The sequence below is a fragment of the Heterodontus francisci genome, unplaced genomic scaffold (genome assembly GCF_036365525.1).
Source record: "Heterodontus francisci isolate sHetFra1 unplaced genomic scaffold, sHetFra1.hap1 HAP1_SCAFFOLD_596, whole genome shotgun sequence".
Classification (NCBI taxonomy): Eukaryota; Metazoa; Chordata; class Chondrichthyes; order Heterodontiformes; family Heterodontidae; genus Heterodontus; species Heterodontus francisci.
Window position 1 is genome coordinate 549403 of NW_027140726.1, and position 17749 is coordinate 567151.

The window sequence follows — 17749 nt, forward strand, 5'->3', positions numbered from 1 at the left end:
GCAGTGTCAGTGTGACAGTACTGACTGAGTGCTGCAGTGTTAGTGTGGCAGTACTGAGGGAGCGCTGCAGTGTCAGTGTGGTAGTACTGAGGGAGTGCTGCAGTGTCAGTGTGGCAGTACTGAGGGAGTGCTGCAGTGTCAGTGTGGCAGTACTGTCGGGTGCTCCCTACTCCCCACCCTGATGCTGTCTCGGTGACGTGATAAATGCATCAGGGGGCTGTTATACCATAGTGCTCTGACCTGGATGGTGCAGGATCTGTGTAGCCATGTGTAAGAAGCGAATCACTGAGTGTCTGCATTCAATCAAACACGGAGTAGGTAAATTTGTCATCTCTTTTGGTAAACATTTGGAAAATAACACATCAGCCGTGCAATGTTCAGGCACACACGCAGAACTTCATTTTGACAAGTGATTGGTCCTCACGAATCAAACATTCCACAAACAACAAATGTTTACAAGGAACAAGGGAATTTCAAACAGGAAACAGTGAGTAAGGATCTGGGAGAGACGGAATGGACAGATCATGAATGATCCAAGGTAAGAACTGAACTCAGCAACACATGAACTCTGGGAAGCAGGAGATTCCCAATAAATCCACAGCCCCCGTGCTGACAGCAGGACCCCCTGGGGTGGAAGGCCCAGCTCCCATCCCGAGGGCACTGTCACAGGAGAAATCAAAATACAGCACGTGCCAAAGGGTAAAGCCTGGCTCAGGTATAAAATTCAAACCTGACCCGGGCCCAACCTGACCCAACAACAGCAAACCTGAACCCAATCCGAGCCCGAGTCCTTTAACTTTTTTAAATGCCCGACCCGACCCGAAAATAACAAACATCTTGTTGAAACATTTAAAAAATCGTAGATTAAAACGAAAACAATACGAAACAAAACAGTGCAATCCAGCCCGACCCGACTCAAGCACGAATGCTGGATGCAGAACACAGACCCGACCGGGCTCGAACCCGACACGGAGTCGGGTTTGGTCGGGTTCGGGTCGGGTAGCCAGTCTTTACCAGATGGCACCAGTCAGAGTGGAACTGTGCAGTATGTGCATCAAAGTCTGCAGTTTACAACAGGAGGGGGGTGCGGTGGAGAGAGGGCACCAGTTAGGCTCGGTCTGTGTAGGACATGCATCAGGGGAGCAAGTTAACAGTTTGTCTACAGAGTTGATTGCATAGAATTAATAGATCACATTAAAAAATAATTTTTCACATATTAGATACCGACGTACAAAACATTTTGGCACTTTCCCAAGTACCACAGATCAAATTGTACAGCCATAGGTAACAGAGTGGATGGTATTTGAAAGCAGTCCTGTGCAATTCCTGCACAGGCTCTGTATGTCCTCATAGAATTCCTGCACTGTCACATGCAGCTACGGCTTGTTTTGTATTTGAAGGTGGCGTAGGTTTTCCAGCCCAGTTTGACTGATGACCCCGTAGGTCTGAGAGTAGCTGCCCCAGGCAGCTTTCGGATTCCCTGCTCCTTCCATGTTTGATGTTGTCTGGAACATTTTCTTAACGGGACGTATCTCTCGGGCTTGTGACTGTGGCCTCGGGTTCTAGAAAACAGGAAAACAAGTGAAACCTTCCAAGGACAAGACACAGTACAGACCCAGGACCCATCAATCCATGCTGTTCACTCCACAATAATACAGGACAGACCCATAATAAAAACAAAAGTGTTGGAAATACTCAGCAGGCCAGGCAGCATCTGTGGAGAGAGAAACAGAGTTAATGCTTCAGTTTAATGACCTTTAATTATCACTGACCCTGGTCGCTCAGCCCTTCGAGCATGCTCCGCTATTCAATATGATCATGGCTGATCATCCAAACTCAGTACCCTGTTCCCGCTTTCTCCCCGTATCACTTGATCCAATTAGCCCTATGAACTATATCTAACTCTCTCTTGAATATATTTAATGATTTGGCCTCAGCTGCTTTCTGTGGTAGTGAATTCCACAGGCTCACCACTCTCTGGGTGAAGAAATCTCTCATCTCCGTCCTAAATGCCTTACCCCTTTATCCTTAGACTGTGACCCCTAGTCCTGGACTCCCCCGCCATCGGGAACATCCTTCCTGCATCTAGTCTGTTCAGTCCTGTTAGAATTTTATAGGTTTCTATGAGATCACCTCTCATTCTTCTGAACTCGAGCAAATACAAGCCTAATCAACCCAATCTCTCTTCATACGTCAGTCCTACCATCCCAGGAATCAGTCTGGTGAACTTTCGCTGCACTCCCTCCATAGCAAGAACATCCTTCCTCTGATAAGGAGACCAAAACTGCACACAATATTCCAGATGTGGTCTCACCAAGGCCCTGTATAATTGCAGCAAGACATCCTTGCTCCTGTACTCGAATCCTCTCGCTATGAAGGCCTACATATCGTTTGCCTTCTTAACTGCCTGCTGCACCTGCATTCTTACTTTCAGCGACTGGTGTACGAGAACACCCAGGTCTCGCTGCACCTCCCCCTTTCTAATCTATTGCCGTTCAGATAATAATCTGCCTTTCTGTTTTTGCCACCAAAGTGGATAACCTCACATTTATCCACATTATACTGCATCTGCCATGTATTTTCCCACTCACTCAACCTGTCCAAATCACACTGGAGCTTCTCTGCATACTCCTCACAGCTTTGTGTCATCTGCAAACTTTTATATATTACATTTAATTCCCTCGTCTACATCATTAATATAAATTGTGAATATCTGGGGTCCCAGCACTGATCCCTGCAGTACCCCACTAGTCACTGCCTGCCACTCGGAGAAAGACCTGTTTATTCCTACTCTTTGTTTCCTGTCTGCCAACCAGTTCTCTATCCATGTCAGTAACTGACCCCCAATCCCATGTGCTTTAATTTTGCATGCTCATCTCTTAGGTGGGACCTTATCGAAAGACTTCTGAAAGTCCAAATATACCACATTCACTGGTTCTCCCTTATTTATTCTACTAGTTACATCCTCAAAAAATTCCAGTAGATTTGTCGAGCATGATTTCCCTTTCGTAAATCCATGTTGACTTTGTCCGATCCTGTCACTGTTTTCCAAGTGCTCTATTACATCTTTTATAATGGACTCTAGCATTTTCCCCTTGACGGATGTCAGGTTAACTGGTCTATAATTCCCTGTGCTCTCTCTACCTCCTTTTTAAATATTGGGGTTACATTAACTACCCTCCAATCCATTGGAACTGTTCCAGAGTCTATAGAATTTTGAAAAATGACCAGCAATGCATCTACTATTTCTCGGGCCACTTCCTTCAGTACTCTGGGATGTAGATTATCAGGCCCTGGGGATTTATCGGCCTTCAATCCCATCAATTTCCCTAATACCATTTCCCTACTAATTCTGATTTCATATAGTTCCTCCTTCTTCGTATGTTCCCCAACATTTCTGGGAGGTTATTTGTGTTCTCCTTTGTGAAGACAGAACCAAAGTATGTATTTAATTGGTCTGCCATTTCTTCGTTCCCCGTTATAAATTTCCCCGTTTCTGATTGTAAGGGACCCACATTTGTTTTCACTAATCTTTTTCTCTTCACATATCTGTAGAAGCTTTTACAGTCAGTTTTTATGTTCTCTGCAAGCTTACTCTCATACTCTAGTTTCCTCTTCTTAATCAATCCCTTTGTCCTCCTTTGCTGAATTCTAAACTGCTCCCAATCCTCAGGTTTGCTGCTTGTTCTGGCCATTTTATATTTCTCCTCCTTGGATCTAATACTATCCCTAATTTCTTTTGTAAGCCATGGTTGAGCCACCCTTCCTGTTTTATTTTTGCGCCAGACAGGAATGAACAATTGTTGTAATTCATCCATACGCTCTTTAAATGCTCGTCATTGCCTATCCACTGTCAATCCTTTAAGTAACGTTCCCCCAATCTATCACATTCAACCACAATCCCTAGCAGTGAATGCCACAGACTCTCAGCTGTGTTCAGCTTGAGGAACTTCAGCTCAGAGTTGATGAGCTGGAGTCCGAGCTTCAGACACTGCAATGATCAGGGAGGGGAAAGTTACCTGGACACTTTGTTCCAGGAGGCAGTCACACCCCTTAGATGAAGTATTTCAGATTTGGATAGGCGGATGTAAGTATAAGTGAGGCAGGTATGGGAATCCAAACGGTAGCAATGGAAGAGCCTCAGCCCCTGCAATTGTTAACAGGTGAGAGGTTCTTGCAGCCTGTTGGGCGAGAACAGGGACTGCAGGGTGAAAGAGCAAACTGACCACAACACCGTGGTACAGGGGGCCATTCAAGTGGGGGGAGTGAAAAGGAATGTAGTAGTAAGTAGGGGACAGTATAGTTAGGGGGATAGATGCTGTTCTCTGCAGCTGAGAGCGTGAGTCCCAGAGGCTGTGCAGCCTGCCCAGTGCCAGGCTTAAGGAAATCTCCTTGGGGCTGGAGAGAAACTTGGAGTGAAAGGGGAAAAAATTCAGTTGTCGTGGTGCATGTGGGTACCAAAACATAGGTAGGACTAAGAAAGAGGTTCTGCTTTGGGATTATGAGCAGTTAGGGGCGAAATTAAAAAGCAGAACCACAAAGAAAATAATCTCTGGATTACTACATGAGCCACAAGCAAATTGGCACAGAGTCAGTAAGATCAAAGTTGAATACATGGCTCAAAGATTGTTGTGGGAGAAATGGGGCACTGGCACCAGTACTGGGGAAAGAGGGAGATGTTCTGTTAGGACAACTTCACTTGAACCACACTAGGACCACATCAAATATCTCAGGCTGTAGAGAGGGCTTTAAACTAAATAATTGGGTGGTGTGGGGGAAGGTTCAAGTGAGGGGCAATTTAGAAAGTTAAAGAGTAAGGACAAGACAATTGTGCACAGTGCTGATATGGGTAATGAGAACAAGAGTGTGACAGGAAGGGACAGAGCATCGAAACGTATGAACATACGAATTAGGAGCAGGAGTAGGCCACTCGGCCCCTCGAGCCTGCTCCGCCACTCAACAAAATCATGGCTGATCGAATTGTAACCTCAACTCCACATTCCTTCCATGCCGCCACCCGCTTGCTTATCAAGAATTTATCTACTTCTGCCTTAAAAATATACAAAGACTCTGCTTCCACCACCTTTTCAGGAAGTGAGTTCCAAAGACTCACGACCCTTTATGGGGGAGGCGGGCATAGCGATAATGTCACTGGATGAGTAATCCAGAGGCCCAGGCTAATGCTCTGGGGAAAAGGGTTCAAATCCCACCACGGCAGATGGTGGAATTTGAATTCAATTAACAAATCTGGAATTAAAAAGCGAGTCTAATAGTGGCCATGAAACCATTGTCAATTGTTGCAAAAACCCATCTGGTTCACTGATGTCTTTTAGGGAAGGAAATAGGCAGGAAGAGTGACGAGGTCCTGCAGGGGGAGTTTAGGGAGTTAGGTAGAAAGTTAAAAGACAGGACCTCTAGGGTTGTAATCTCGGGATTACTCCCTGTGCCACGTGCCAGTGAGGCTAGAAACAGGAGGACAGTGCAGTTTAAACCGTGGCTGAACAGCTGGTGTAGAAGGGAGGGTTTCAGATATTTGGACCATTGGGATCTCTTCAGGGACAGATGGGACCTGTACAAGAAGGACGGGTTGCATCTAAACTGGAGGGGCACAAATATCCTGGCTGCGAGGTTTGCTAGCGTCACTCGGGAGGGTTTAAACTAGTGTGGCAGGGGGGTGGGAACCAGAGCAGTAGGACAGCAAGTGAAATAAATGAGGGGGAATTAGTAAATAAGGTCAGTAAGACTGAGAGGCAGAGCAGGCAGGGAGATGTTGCGGAGCACAGCGGGACTGGTGGTCTGAAGTGCATTTGTTTCAATGCGAGAAGTATAACAGGTAAGGCAGATGAACTTAGAGCTTGGATTAGTACTTGGAACTATGATGTTGTTGCTATTACAGAGACTTGGTTGAGGGAAGGACAGGATTGGCAGCTAAATGTTCCAGGCATTAGAAGCTTCAGGCGGGATTGAGGGGAATGTAAAAGGGGTGGGGGAGTTGCATTACTTGTTAAGGAGAATATCACAGCTGTACTGCGGGAGGACACCTCGGAGGGGTCGAGCAGCGAGGCAATATGGGTAGAGCTCAGGAATAGGAAGGGCGCAGTCACGATGTTGGGGGTTTACTACAGGCCTCCCAACAGCCAGCGGGAGGTAGAGGAGCAGATATGTAGACAGATTTTGGAAAGATGTAAAGGTAACAGGGTTGTAGTGGTGGGTGATTTTAACTTCCCCAATATTGACTGGGACTCACTTAGTGCTAGGGGCTTGGATGGGGCAGAATTTGTAAGGAGCATCCAGGAGGGCTTCTTGAAACAATATGTAGATAGTCCAACTAGGGATGAGGCCGTACTGGACCTGGTATTGGGGAATGAGCCCGGCCAGGTGGTCGAAGTTTCAGTAGGGGAGCATTTTGGGAACAGTGACCATAATTCCATAAGTTTTAAGGTACTTGTGGATAAGGATAAGAGTAGTCCTCGGGTGAAGGTGCTAAATTGGGGGAAGGCTAATTATAACAATATTAGGCAGGAACTGAAGAATTTAGATTGGGGGCGGCTGTTTGAGGGTAAATCAACATCTGACATGTGGGAGTCTTTCAAACGTCAGTTGATTAGAATCCAGGGCCAGCATGTTCCTGTGAGGAAGAAGGATAAGTTTGGAAAGTTTCGGGAATCTTGGATAACGCGGGATATTGTGAGCCTAGTCAAAAAGAAAAAGGAAGCATTCATAAGGGCTGGAAGGCTAGGAACAGACGAATCCCTTGAGGAATATAAAGACAGTAGGAAGGAACTTAAGCAAGGAGTCAGGAGGGATAAAAGGGGTCATGAAAAGTCATTGGCAAACAGGATTAAATAAAATCCCAAGGCTTTTTATATGTATATAAAGAGCAAAAGGGTAACTAGGGAAAGGGTTGGCCCACTCAAGGACAGAGAAGGGAATCTACGTGTGGAGCCAGAGGAAATGGACGAGGTACTAAATGAGTACTTTGCATCAGTATTTACCAAAGAGAAGGACTTGGTGGATGATGAGCCTAGGGAAGGGAGTGTAGATAGTCTCAGCCATCTAATTATCAAAAAGGAGGAGGTGTTGGGTGTCTTGCAAAGCATTAAGGTAGATAAGTCCCCAGGGCCTGATGGGATCTACCCCAGAATACTGAGCGAGGCAAGGGAAGAAATTGCTGGGGCCTTGACAGAAATCTTTGCATCCTCATTGGCTACAGGTGAGGTCCCAGAGGACTGGAGAATAGCTAATGTTGTTCCTTTGTTTAAGAAGGGTAGCAAGGATAATCCAGGAAATTATAGGCCGGTGAGCCTAACGTCAGTGGTAGGGAAATTATTAGAGAGGATTCTTCGGGACAGGATTTACTCCCATTTGGAAACAAATGAACTTATTAGCGAGAGGCAGCATGGTTTTGTGAAGGGGAGGTCATGTCTCACTAATTTGATTGAGTTTTTTGAGGAAGTGACAAAGATGATTGATGAAGGAAGGGCAGTGGATGTTGTCTGTATGGACTTTAGTAAAGCCTTTGACAAGGTCCCTCATGGCAGATTGATACAAAAGGTAAAGTCACACGGGATCAGAGGTGAGCTGGCAAAATATATACAGAACTGGCTCTGTCATAGAAGACAGAGGGTAGCAGTGGAAGGGTGCTTTTCTGAATGGAGGGATGTGACTAGTGGTGTTCCGCAGGGATCAGTGCTGGGACCTTTGCTGTTTGTAGTATATATAAATGATTTGGAGGAAAATGTAGCTGGTCTGATTAGTAAGTTTGCGGACAACACAAAGGTTGGTGGAGTTGCGGATAGTGATGAGGATTGTCAGAGGATACAGCAGGATATAGATCGGTTGGAGACTTGGGCGGAGAAATGGCAGATGGAGTTTAAAATGGACAAATGTGAGGTAATGCATTTTGGAAGGTCTAATGCAGGTGGGAAGTATACAGTAAATGGCAGGACCTTTAGGAGTATTGACAGGCAGAGAGATCTGGGCGTACAGGTCCACAGGTCACTGAAAGTGGCAACGCAGGTGGATAAGGTAGTCAAGAAGGCATACAGCATGCTTGCCTTTATCGGTCGGGTCATAGAGTATAAAAATTGGCAAGTCATGCTGCAGCTGTACCGAACCTTAGTTAGGCCACACTTAGAATATTGCGTGCAATTCTGGTCGCCACACTGCCAGAATGACATGGAGGCTTTGGAGAGGGTACAGAAGAGGTTTACCAGGATGTTGCCTGGTCTGGAGGGCATTAGCTATGAGGAGAGGTTGGATAAACTCGGATTGTTTTCACTGGAACGACGGAGGTGGAGGGGCGACTTGATAGAGATTTACAAAGTTATGAGCGGCATGGACAGAGTGGATAGTCAGAAGCTTTTTCCCAGGGTGGAAGAGTCAGTTACTAGGTGACATAGGTTTAAGGTGAGAGGGGCAAAGTTTAGAGGGGATGTGCGAGGCAAATTCTTTACACAGAGGGTGGTGAGTGCCTGGAACTTGCTGCCGGGGGAGGTGGTGGAAGCAGGTACGATAGCGACATTTAAGAGGCATCTTGACAAATACATGAATAGGATGGGAATATTTTATTTTTATTTATTTTATTTAGAGATACAGCACTGAAACAGGCCCTTCGGCCCACCGAGTCTGTGCCGACCAACAACCACCCATTTATACTCACCCCATATTCCCTACCACCTACCTACACTAGGGGCAATTTACAACGGCCAATTTACCTATCACCTGCAAGTCTTTGGCTGTGGGACGAAACCGGAGCACCCGGCGAAAACCCACGCAGTCATAGGTAAATTGGCCATTATAAATTGTCACTAGTATAGGTAGGTGGTAGGGAAATATAGGGACAGGTGGGGATGTTTGGTAGAAATATGGGATTAGTGTAGGATTAGTATAAATGGGTGGTTGATGTTCGGCACAGACTCGGTGGGCCGAAGGGCCTGTTTCAGTGCTGTATCTCTAATCTAATCAACTTGCGAACTCCGCACAGGCAGTACCCAGAATTGAACCTGGGTCCCTGGAGCTGTGAGGCTATACGGTCCCCGGAAGTGCACAAGGTTTTAGTTTAGGCAGGCATGGAGGACCGAATGGCCTGTTCCTGTGCTGTACTGTTCTTTGAAATCTGCTGCCCACATGTGACTCCAGACCCACAGCAATGTGGTTGACTCTTAACTGCCCTCTGAAGTTACCTAGCAAGCCACGCAGTTCAAGGGCAATTAGGGATGGGAAATAAATGCTGGTCTAGCCAGTGACACCCACATTCCACAAACGAATGAAAGAAAACATTTCTCCTCATCTCTGTCTTAAATAGGTGACTCCTTATTTTTGAACAGTGACCCCTAGTTCTAGATTCTCCCACAAGGGGAAACATCCTTTCCACATCCAGCCTGGGACTTCATCCTAGGGTCTTAAAAGAGATGTCTAATGAGGTAGTAGATGTGTTGGTGTTAATTTTTCAGAATTCTCTATATTCTGGAAAGGTTCCATTAGACTGGAAAGTAGCAAATATAACCCCTCTATTCAAGAAGGGGGGAGGCATAAAACAGGTAACTATAGGCCAGTTAGCTTGACGTCTGTCATGGGGAAGGTGTTAGAATCGATCATTAAGGAGGCTATAGCTGGGCACTTAGAAAAACTCAAGGTTATCGGGAATAGTCAGCATGGTTTTGTGAAAGGGAAATCATGTTTAACCAATTTATTGGAAAAAGAACAAAGAACAAAGATAATTACAGCACAGGAACAGGCCCTTCGGCCCTCCAAACCTGCGCCGATCCAGATCCTCTCTCTAAACATGTCGCCTATTTTCTAAGGTTCTGTATCTCTTTTCTTCCTGCCCATTCATGTATCTGTCTAGATACATCTTAAAAGACTCCATCGTGCCCGCATCTACCACCTCCGCTGGCAATGCGTTCCAGGTGCCCACCACCCTCTGCGTAAAGAACTTTCCACGCATATCCCCCCTAAACTTTTCCCCTTTCACTTTGAACTCGTGTCCTCTAGTAATTGAAACCCCCACTCTGGGAAAAAGCCTCTTGCTATCCACCCTGTCTATACCTCTCATGATTTTGTACACCTCAATCAGGTCCCCCCTCAACCTCCGTCTTTCTAATGAAAATAATCCTAATCTGCTCAACCTCTCTTCATAGCTAGCGCCCTCCATACCAGGCAACATCCTGGTGAACCTCCTCTGCACCCTCTCCAAAGCATCCACATCCTTTTGATAATGTGGCGACCAGAACTGTACGCAGTATTCCAAATGTGGCCGAACCAAAGTCCTATACAACTGTAACATGACCTGCCAACTCTTGTACTCAATGCCCCATCCGATGAAGGAAAGCATGCCGTATGCCTTCTTGACCACTCTATTTACCTGCGTTGCCACCTTCAGGGAACAGTGGACCTGAACACCCAAATCTCTCTGGACATCAATTTTCCCCAGGACTTTTCCATTTACTGTATAGTTCACTCTTGAATTGGATCTTCCAAAATGCATCACCTCGCATTTGCCCTGATTGAACTCCATCTGCCATTTCTCTGCCCAACTCTCCAATCTATCTATATTCTGCTGTATTCTCTGACAGTCCCCTTCACTATCTGCTACTCCACCAATCTTAGTGTCGTCTGCAAATTTGCTAATCAGTCCACCTATACTTTCCTCCAAATCATTAATGTATATCACAAACAACAGTGGTCCCAGCACGGATCCCTGTGGAACACCACTGGTCACACGTCTCCATTTTGAGAAACTCCCTTCTACTGCTACTCTCTGTCTCCTGTTGCCCAGCCAGTTCTTTATCCATCTAGCTAGTACACCTTGGACCCCAAGCGCCTTCACTTTCTCCATCAGCCTGCCATGGGGAACCTTATCAAACGCCTTACTGAAGTCCAAGAATATGACATCGACAGCCCTTCCCTCATCAATCAACTTTGTCACTTCCTCAAAGAATTCTATTAAGTTGGTAAGACATGACCTTCCCTGCACAAAACCATGTTGCCTATCACTGGAGTTCTTTGAAGGAGTCACATGCGCTGTGGATAAAAGGAAGCCCGTTGACATACTGTACTTGGATTTCCAGAAGGCATTTGACAAGGTGCCACATAAAAGGTTATTGCGCAAAGTAGGAGCTCATGGTGTAGGGGGTAACATATTAGCATGGACAGAAGATTGGCTGGCTGGCAGAAAACAGAGAGTATGCAAAAATGGGTCCTTTTCTGATTGGCAGGATGTGACGACTGGAGTCCCGCAGGGGTCTGTGCTGGGGCCTTTACTTTTTACAATTTATATCAATGACTTAGATGAGGGGAGTGATAGCATGGTAGCTAAATTTACAGATGACACAAAGATCAGTAGGAAAGTATGTTGTGAAGAGGACATAAGGAGGTTGCAGACCGATATAGATAGGTTGAGTGAGTGGGCAAAAATCTGGCAGATGGAGTATAATGTGGGAAAATGTGAAGTTGTTCACTTTAGTTTAGACAGGCATCAAGATTGGCGCAGGCTTGGAGGGCCAAATGGCCTGTTCCTGTGCTGTACTGTTCTTTGTTCTTTGGCAGGAAGAATAAAAACGGAGAACAACTGCAGAATCCGAGGTGCAGAGGGATCTAGGCGTTCTTATGCATGAATCACAAAAAGTTAGTATAAGTTAGTAAAGTAATAAAGGCGGCTAATGGAATGCTATCCTTTATTACCAGGGGAATTGAAAATAAAAGGATGTTATGCTTCAGTTATACAGGACATTGGTGAGACCACATCTCGAATACTGTGTGCAGTTTTGGTCTCCTTATTTAAGGAAGAATGTAAAAGCTTTGGAGGTGGTTCAGAAGATATTTACTAGATTGATACATGGAATGAGCAGGATGTCTTATGAGAAAAGACTGCACTTGTTTTCACTGGAGTTTAGAAGAGTGAGGGGAGACTTGATTGAAGTTTATAAGATCCTGAACCGTCTTGACAAGGTGGATATGGAAAGGATGTTTCCTCTTGTGGGTGAGTCCAGAACTAGGGGGCACCCTTTTAGGACAGAGATGAGGAGAAATGTTTTCTCAGAGGGTTGTGTGACTTTGGAACTCTCTGCCTCAGAAGGTGGTGGAGGTGGGATCATTGAATATATTTAAGGTGGAGATAGATAGGTGGGCAAGGGAATCAAAGGTTATCAGGGGTAGATGGGAGTGTGGAATTCGAGACACAAACAGATCAGCCATGATCTTATTAAATGGCGGAGAAGGCTCGAGGGGCCGAATGGCCTACCTCTGCTCCTAATTTGTATGTTCGTCCTGTCAAGTTCCTCAGAATCTTATATGTTTCAATCAAGTTGCCTCTTATTTAGATTTAGATTTAGAGATACAGCACTGAAACAGGCCTTTCGGCCCACCGAGTCTGTGCCGACCATTAACCACCCATTTATACTAACCCCATATTCCTACCACATCCTCACCTGTCCCTATATTCCCCTACCACCTACCTATACTAGTGGCAATTTATAATGGCCAATTCACCTATCAACCTGCAAGTCTTTTGGCTGTGGGAGGAAACCGGAGCACCCGGCGGAAACCCACGCAGACACAGGGAGAACTTGCAAACTCCACACAGGCAGTACCCAGAATTGAACCCGGGTCGCTGGAGCTGTGAGGCTACGGTGCTAACCACTGCGCCACCCACAATTATTCTTCTAAACTCCAGCGGATACAAGCCTAGCCTGTCCAACCTTTCCTCATAAGATAACCCACCCATTCCAGGTATTAGTCTAGTAAACCTTCTCTGAACTGCTTCCAACTCATTTATATCCTTCCTTAAATGAGACCAGTCCTGTCCACAGTACCCCAGATGTTGTCTCACCAATACCCTGTATAACTGAAGCATAACCTCCCTACTTTTGTATTCAGTTCCCCTCGCAATAAACGATTACATTCTATCAGCTTTCCTAATTACTTGCTCTACCTGCATACTAACCTTTTGTGATTCATGTACGAGGTCACCCAGATCCCTCTGCATCTCAGAGCTCTGCAATCTCTCACCATTTCGATAATATGCATTTTTTATTCTTCCTGCCAAATGGATAATTTTACATTTTCCTACATTGTACTCCATTTACCAGATCTTTGCCCACTCACTTAACCTATCTTACTTGCCACTTAGCAGCCCAAGCTGAATGTTGTCCAGGTCTTGCTAAATGTGGGCACGGACTGCTTCAGTATCTGAGGAGCTGCGAATGGTGCTGAACATTGTGCAATCATCAGCGAACATCCCCACTTCTGACCTTATGATGGAGGGAAGGTCATTGATGAAGCAGCTGAAGATGGTTGGGCCTAGGACACTACCCTGAGGAACTCCTGCAGTGATGTCCTGGAGCTGAGATGATTGACGTCCAACAACCACAACCATCTTCCTTTGCGCTTGGTATGAATCCAACCAGCAGAGGGTTTTCCCCCTGATTCTCATTGACCTCAGTTTTGCTAGGGCTCCTTGATGCCATACTCGGTCAAATGCTGCCTTGATGTCAAGGACAGTCATTCTCAACTCACCTCTTGAATTCAGTTCTTTTGTCCACATTTGGACCAAGGCTGTAATGAGGTCAGGAGCTGAGTAGCCTTGACGGGATCCAAACTGAGCGTCAGTGAGTGGGTTATTGTTGAGCAAGTGCTTGATGACTCCTTCCATTATTTTGCTGATATTCAAGAATAGACGGATGGGGTGGTAATTGGCCAGATTGAATTTGCCCTGCTTTTGTGGACAGTACATACCTGGCCAATTTTCCACAATGATGGGTAGATGTTAGTGTTAGGGGCGGCACAGTGGCGCAGTGGTTAGCACCGCAGCCTCACAGCTCCAGCGACCTGGGTTCAATTCTGGGTACTGCCTGTGTGGAGTTTGCAAGCTCTCCCTGTGTCTGCATGGGTTTCCTCCGGGTGCTCCGGTTTCCTTCTACATGCCAAAGACTTGCAGGTTGATAGGTAAATTGGCCATTACAAATTGCCACTAGTATAGGTAGGTGGTAGGGAAATATAGGGACAGGTTGGGATGTGGTAAGAATATGGAATTAGTGTAGGATTAGTATAAATGGGTGGTTGATGGTTGGCACAGACTCGGTGGGCCGAAGGGCCTGTTTCAGTGCTGTATCTCTAAACTAAAACTAAACTTGTAGTGTACTGGAACAGCTTGCTAGGAAGCCGGCTAGTTCTGGAACAGAGGCCTTCACCGACAAAACCCGGATGTTGTTGCTGTCTGTAACCTTTGCTGTCTCCAGTGCTTTCATTTCTTTTTTTGATGTTGTGTGGAATGATTTAAATGTTTTGGCTTGTCTAATTATTAGACAGTTATTAAGGACCCTAAGCAACTTCAGCAAACCTCATAAACCTGTGGTAGGAAGTCTTTTAACATTGTTCTCTGAATGCAGTTAAAACACAGATTCATCGATATCCATCAGCAAAAGTTAGAGACTTAGATCCATTCTTTAAAGAATATTAAATCCACAGAGAGCAGACAGTGTAGATTCACCAGGGTGATGTCAGGGATAGGAAAGTTATGAGGAGGGACTGGAGACACTGGGACTGTTCCCTCTGAAGTACAGAATTAGTTTGGGTTTGATATAGGGATATGGGGAGAGAGCGGGGCAGTGAGATTAGTTTGGGATTTTAAAAAATATTCTTTCACTGGTTGCGGGCGACGCCGGCTAAGCCAGCATTTATTGCCCATCCTAATTTGCCCTTGAACTGAGTGGCTTGCTAGGCCATTTCAGAGGGCATTTTAAGAGTCAACCACATGATGAAGGGGAGAGAGTGGGGCAGTAGGATTAGTTTGGGATTGATACAGGGCTATGGGGAGAGATTGGGGCATTGGGATTAGTTTGGGATTGATACAGGGCCATGAGGAGAGAGCGGGTCAGTGAGATTAGTTTGGGATTGATACAGGGCTATGGGGAGAAATTGGGGCATTGGGATTAGTTTGGGATTGATACAGGGCTATGGGGAGAGAGTGGGGCAGTGGGATTACTTTGGGATTGATACAGGGCTATGGGGATAGAGCGGGACAGTGGGATTAGTTTGGGGATTGATACAGGGCCATGAGGAGACAGTGGGGCAGTGGGATTAGTTTGGGATTGATACAGGGCTATGGGGAGAGATTGGGGCATTGGGATTAGTTTGGGATTGATACCGGGCTATGGGGAGAGAGTGGGGCAGTGGGATTACTTTGGGATTGATACAGGGCTATGGGGATAGAGCGGGACAGTGGGATTAGTTTGGGGATTGATACAGGGCGTTGGGGAGAGAGTGGGGCAGTGGGATTAGTTTGGGATTGATAAAGGGCTATGGGGAGAGAGTGGGGCAGTGGGATTAGTTTGAGATTGATACAGGACTATGGGGAGAGAGCGGGGCAGTAGGATTAGTTTGGGATTGATACAGGGCTATGGGGAGAGAGTGGGGCAGTGGGATTAGTTTGGGATTGATACAGGGCTATGGGGAGAGAGTGGGGCAGTGGGATTAGTTTGGGATTGATACAGGGCTATGGGGAGAGATTGGGGCATTGGGATTAGTTTGGGGATTAATACAGGGCTATGGGGAGAGAGCGGGGCAGTGGGATTAGTTTGGAATTGATACAGGGCTATGGGGAGAGATTGGGGCATTGGGATTAGTTTGGGATTGATACAGGGCTATGGGGAGAGAGCGGGGCAGTGGGATTAGTTTGGGATTGATACAGGGCTATGGGGAGAGAGCGGGGCAGTGGGATTAGTTTGGAATTGATACAGGGCTATGGGGAGAGATTGGGGCATTGGGATTAGTTTGGGGATTAATACAGGGCTATGGGGAGAGAGCGGGGCAGTGGGATTAGTTTGGGGATTGATACAGGGCTATGGGGAGAGAGCGGGTAGTGCGATTAGTTTGGGATTGATAAGAGCAATGAGGAGAGAGCGGGGCAGTGGGATTAGTTTGGGGATTGATACAGGGCTATGGGGAGAGAGTGGGGCAGTGGGATTAGTTTGGGGATTGATACAGGGCTATGGGGAGAGAGTGGGGCAGTGAGATTAGTTTGGGATTGATACAGGGCTATGGGGAGAGCGCGGGGCAGTGAGATTAGTTTGGGATTGATACAGGGCTATGGGGAGAGCGCGGGGCAGTGAGATTAGTTTGGGATTGATACAGGGCTATGGGGAGAGAGTGGGGCAGTGGGATTAGTTTGGGGATTGATACAGGGCCATGAGGAGAGAGCGGGGCAGTGAGATTAGTTTGGGATTGATACAGGGCTATGGGGAGAGCGCGGGGCAGTGAGATTAGTTTGGGATTGATACAGGGCTATGGGGAGAGAGTGGGGCAGTGGGATTAGTTTGGGGATTGATAGAGGGCCATGAGGAGAGAGCGGGGCAGTGAGATTAGTTTGGGATTAATACAGGGCTATGGGGAGAGAGCGGGGCAGTGGGATTAGTTTGGGGATTGATACAGGGCCATGAGGAGACAGTGGGGCAGTGGGATTAGTTTGGGATTGATACAGGGCTATGGGGAGAGATTGGGGCATTGGGATTAGTTTGGGATTGATACAGGGCTATGGGGAGAGAGTGGGGCAGTGGGATTAGTTTGAGATTGATACAGGACTATGGGGAGAGAGCGGGGCAGTAGGATTAGTTTGGGATTGATACAGGGCTATGGGGAGAGAGTGGGGCAGTGGGATTAGTTTGGGATTGATACAGGGCTATGGGGAGAGAGTGGGGCAGTGGGATTAGTTTGGGATTGATACAGGGCTATGGGGAGAGAGCGGGGCAGTAGGATTAGTTTGGGATTGATACAGGGCTATGGGGAGAGAGCAGGGCAGTAGGATTAGTTTGGGATTGATACAGGGCTATGGGGAGAGAGTGGGGCAGTGGGATTAGTTTGGGATTGATACATAAGGGCATAAATGTCAGAACATAAGTCTATAAGAACATACGAAATAGGAGCAGGAGTAGGCCATTCAGCCCTTCGACCCCGCCTCAGCATTCAATGAGATCCTGACTGATCTTCAACTTCAACACCATTTTCCTGCACTATCCCCGTATCCCTTGATGTTTTTAATACGGGCGGCGCAGTGGTTAGCACTGCAGCCTCACAGCGACCTGGGTTCAGTTCTGGGTGCTGCCTGTTCGGAGTTTGCAAGTTCTCCCTGTGACCGCGTGGGTTTTCGCTGGGTGCTCCAGTTTCCTCCCACAGCCAAAGACTTGCAGGTTGATAGGTAAATTGGCCATTATAAATTGCCCCTCGTGTAGGTTGGTGGTTGGAGAATTGTGGGGATGTGGTAGGAATATGGGATTAATGTAGGATTCGTATAAATGGGTGGTTGTTGGTGGGCACAGTCTCGGTGGGCCTGTTTCAGTGCTGTATCTCTAAATAAAAATCTATCGATCTCAGTCCTGAACATATTCAACGACTGAGCCTCCAAAGCCCTCTAGGGCAGAGAATTCCAAAGATTAACCACCCGCTGAGTGAAGAATTCCCCGTCAACTCAGTCTGAAATGGGCTGCCCCTTATTCTGAGACTGTGTACCTGGTTCTGGACTACCCTGGAAACATCCTTCCTGCATCTACCCTGACCAGCCCTGTAAGAATGTTGTATGCTTGAATGAGATCACTTTTCATTCTTCTAAACTCCAGAGAATAAAGGCCCAGTCTGTTTAATCTTTCCTCACAGGACGATCCTCTCATCCCAGGAATTAGTTTGATGAACCTTTGTTGCACTCCTTCTATTGCAAGTATATCTTTCCTTAGGTAAGGAGACCAAAACTGCACAC

At 46.5% G+C, this 17749-nt stretch overlaps 1 protein-coding gene across 1 annotated transcript in view; it reads right to left on the reverse strand.

Moving 5' to 3' along the window:
* Nucleotides 1–334: 334 nt before the first annotated feature.
* Nucleotides 335–17749, reverse strand: part of mapk15 (mitogen-activated protein kinase 15) — a gene marked incomplete at its 5' end in the record, with an annotated part of 263793 nt that continues 246378 nt past the window's right edge. The window contains 1 exon segment of the mRNA XM_068025957.1: nucleotides 335–1562. Within this exon segment, the coding sequence (XP_067882058.1) occupies nucleotides 1377–1562 (186 nt within the window).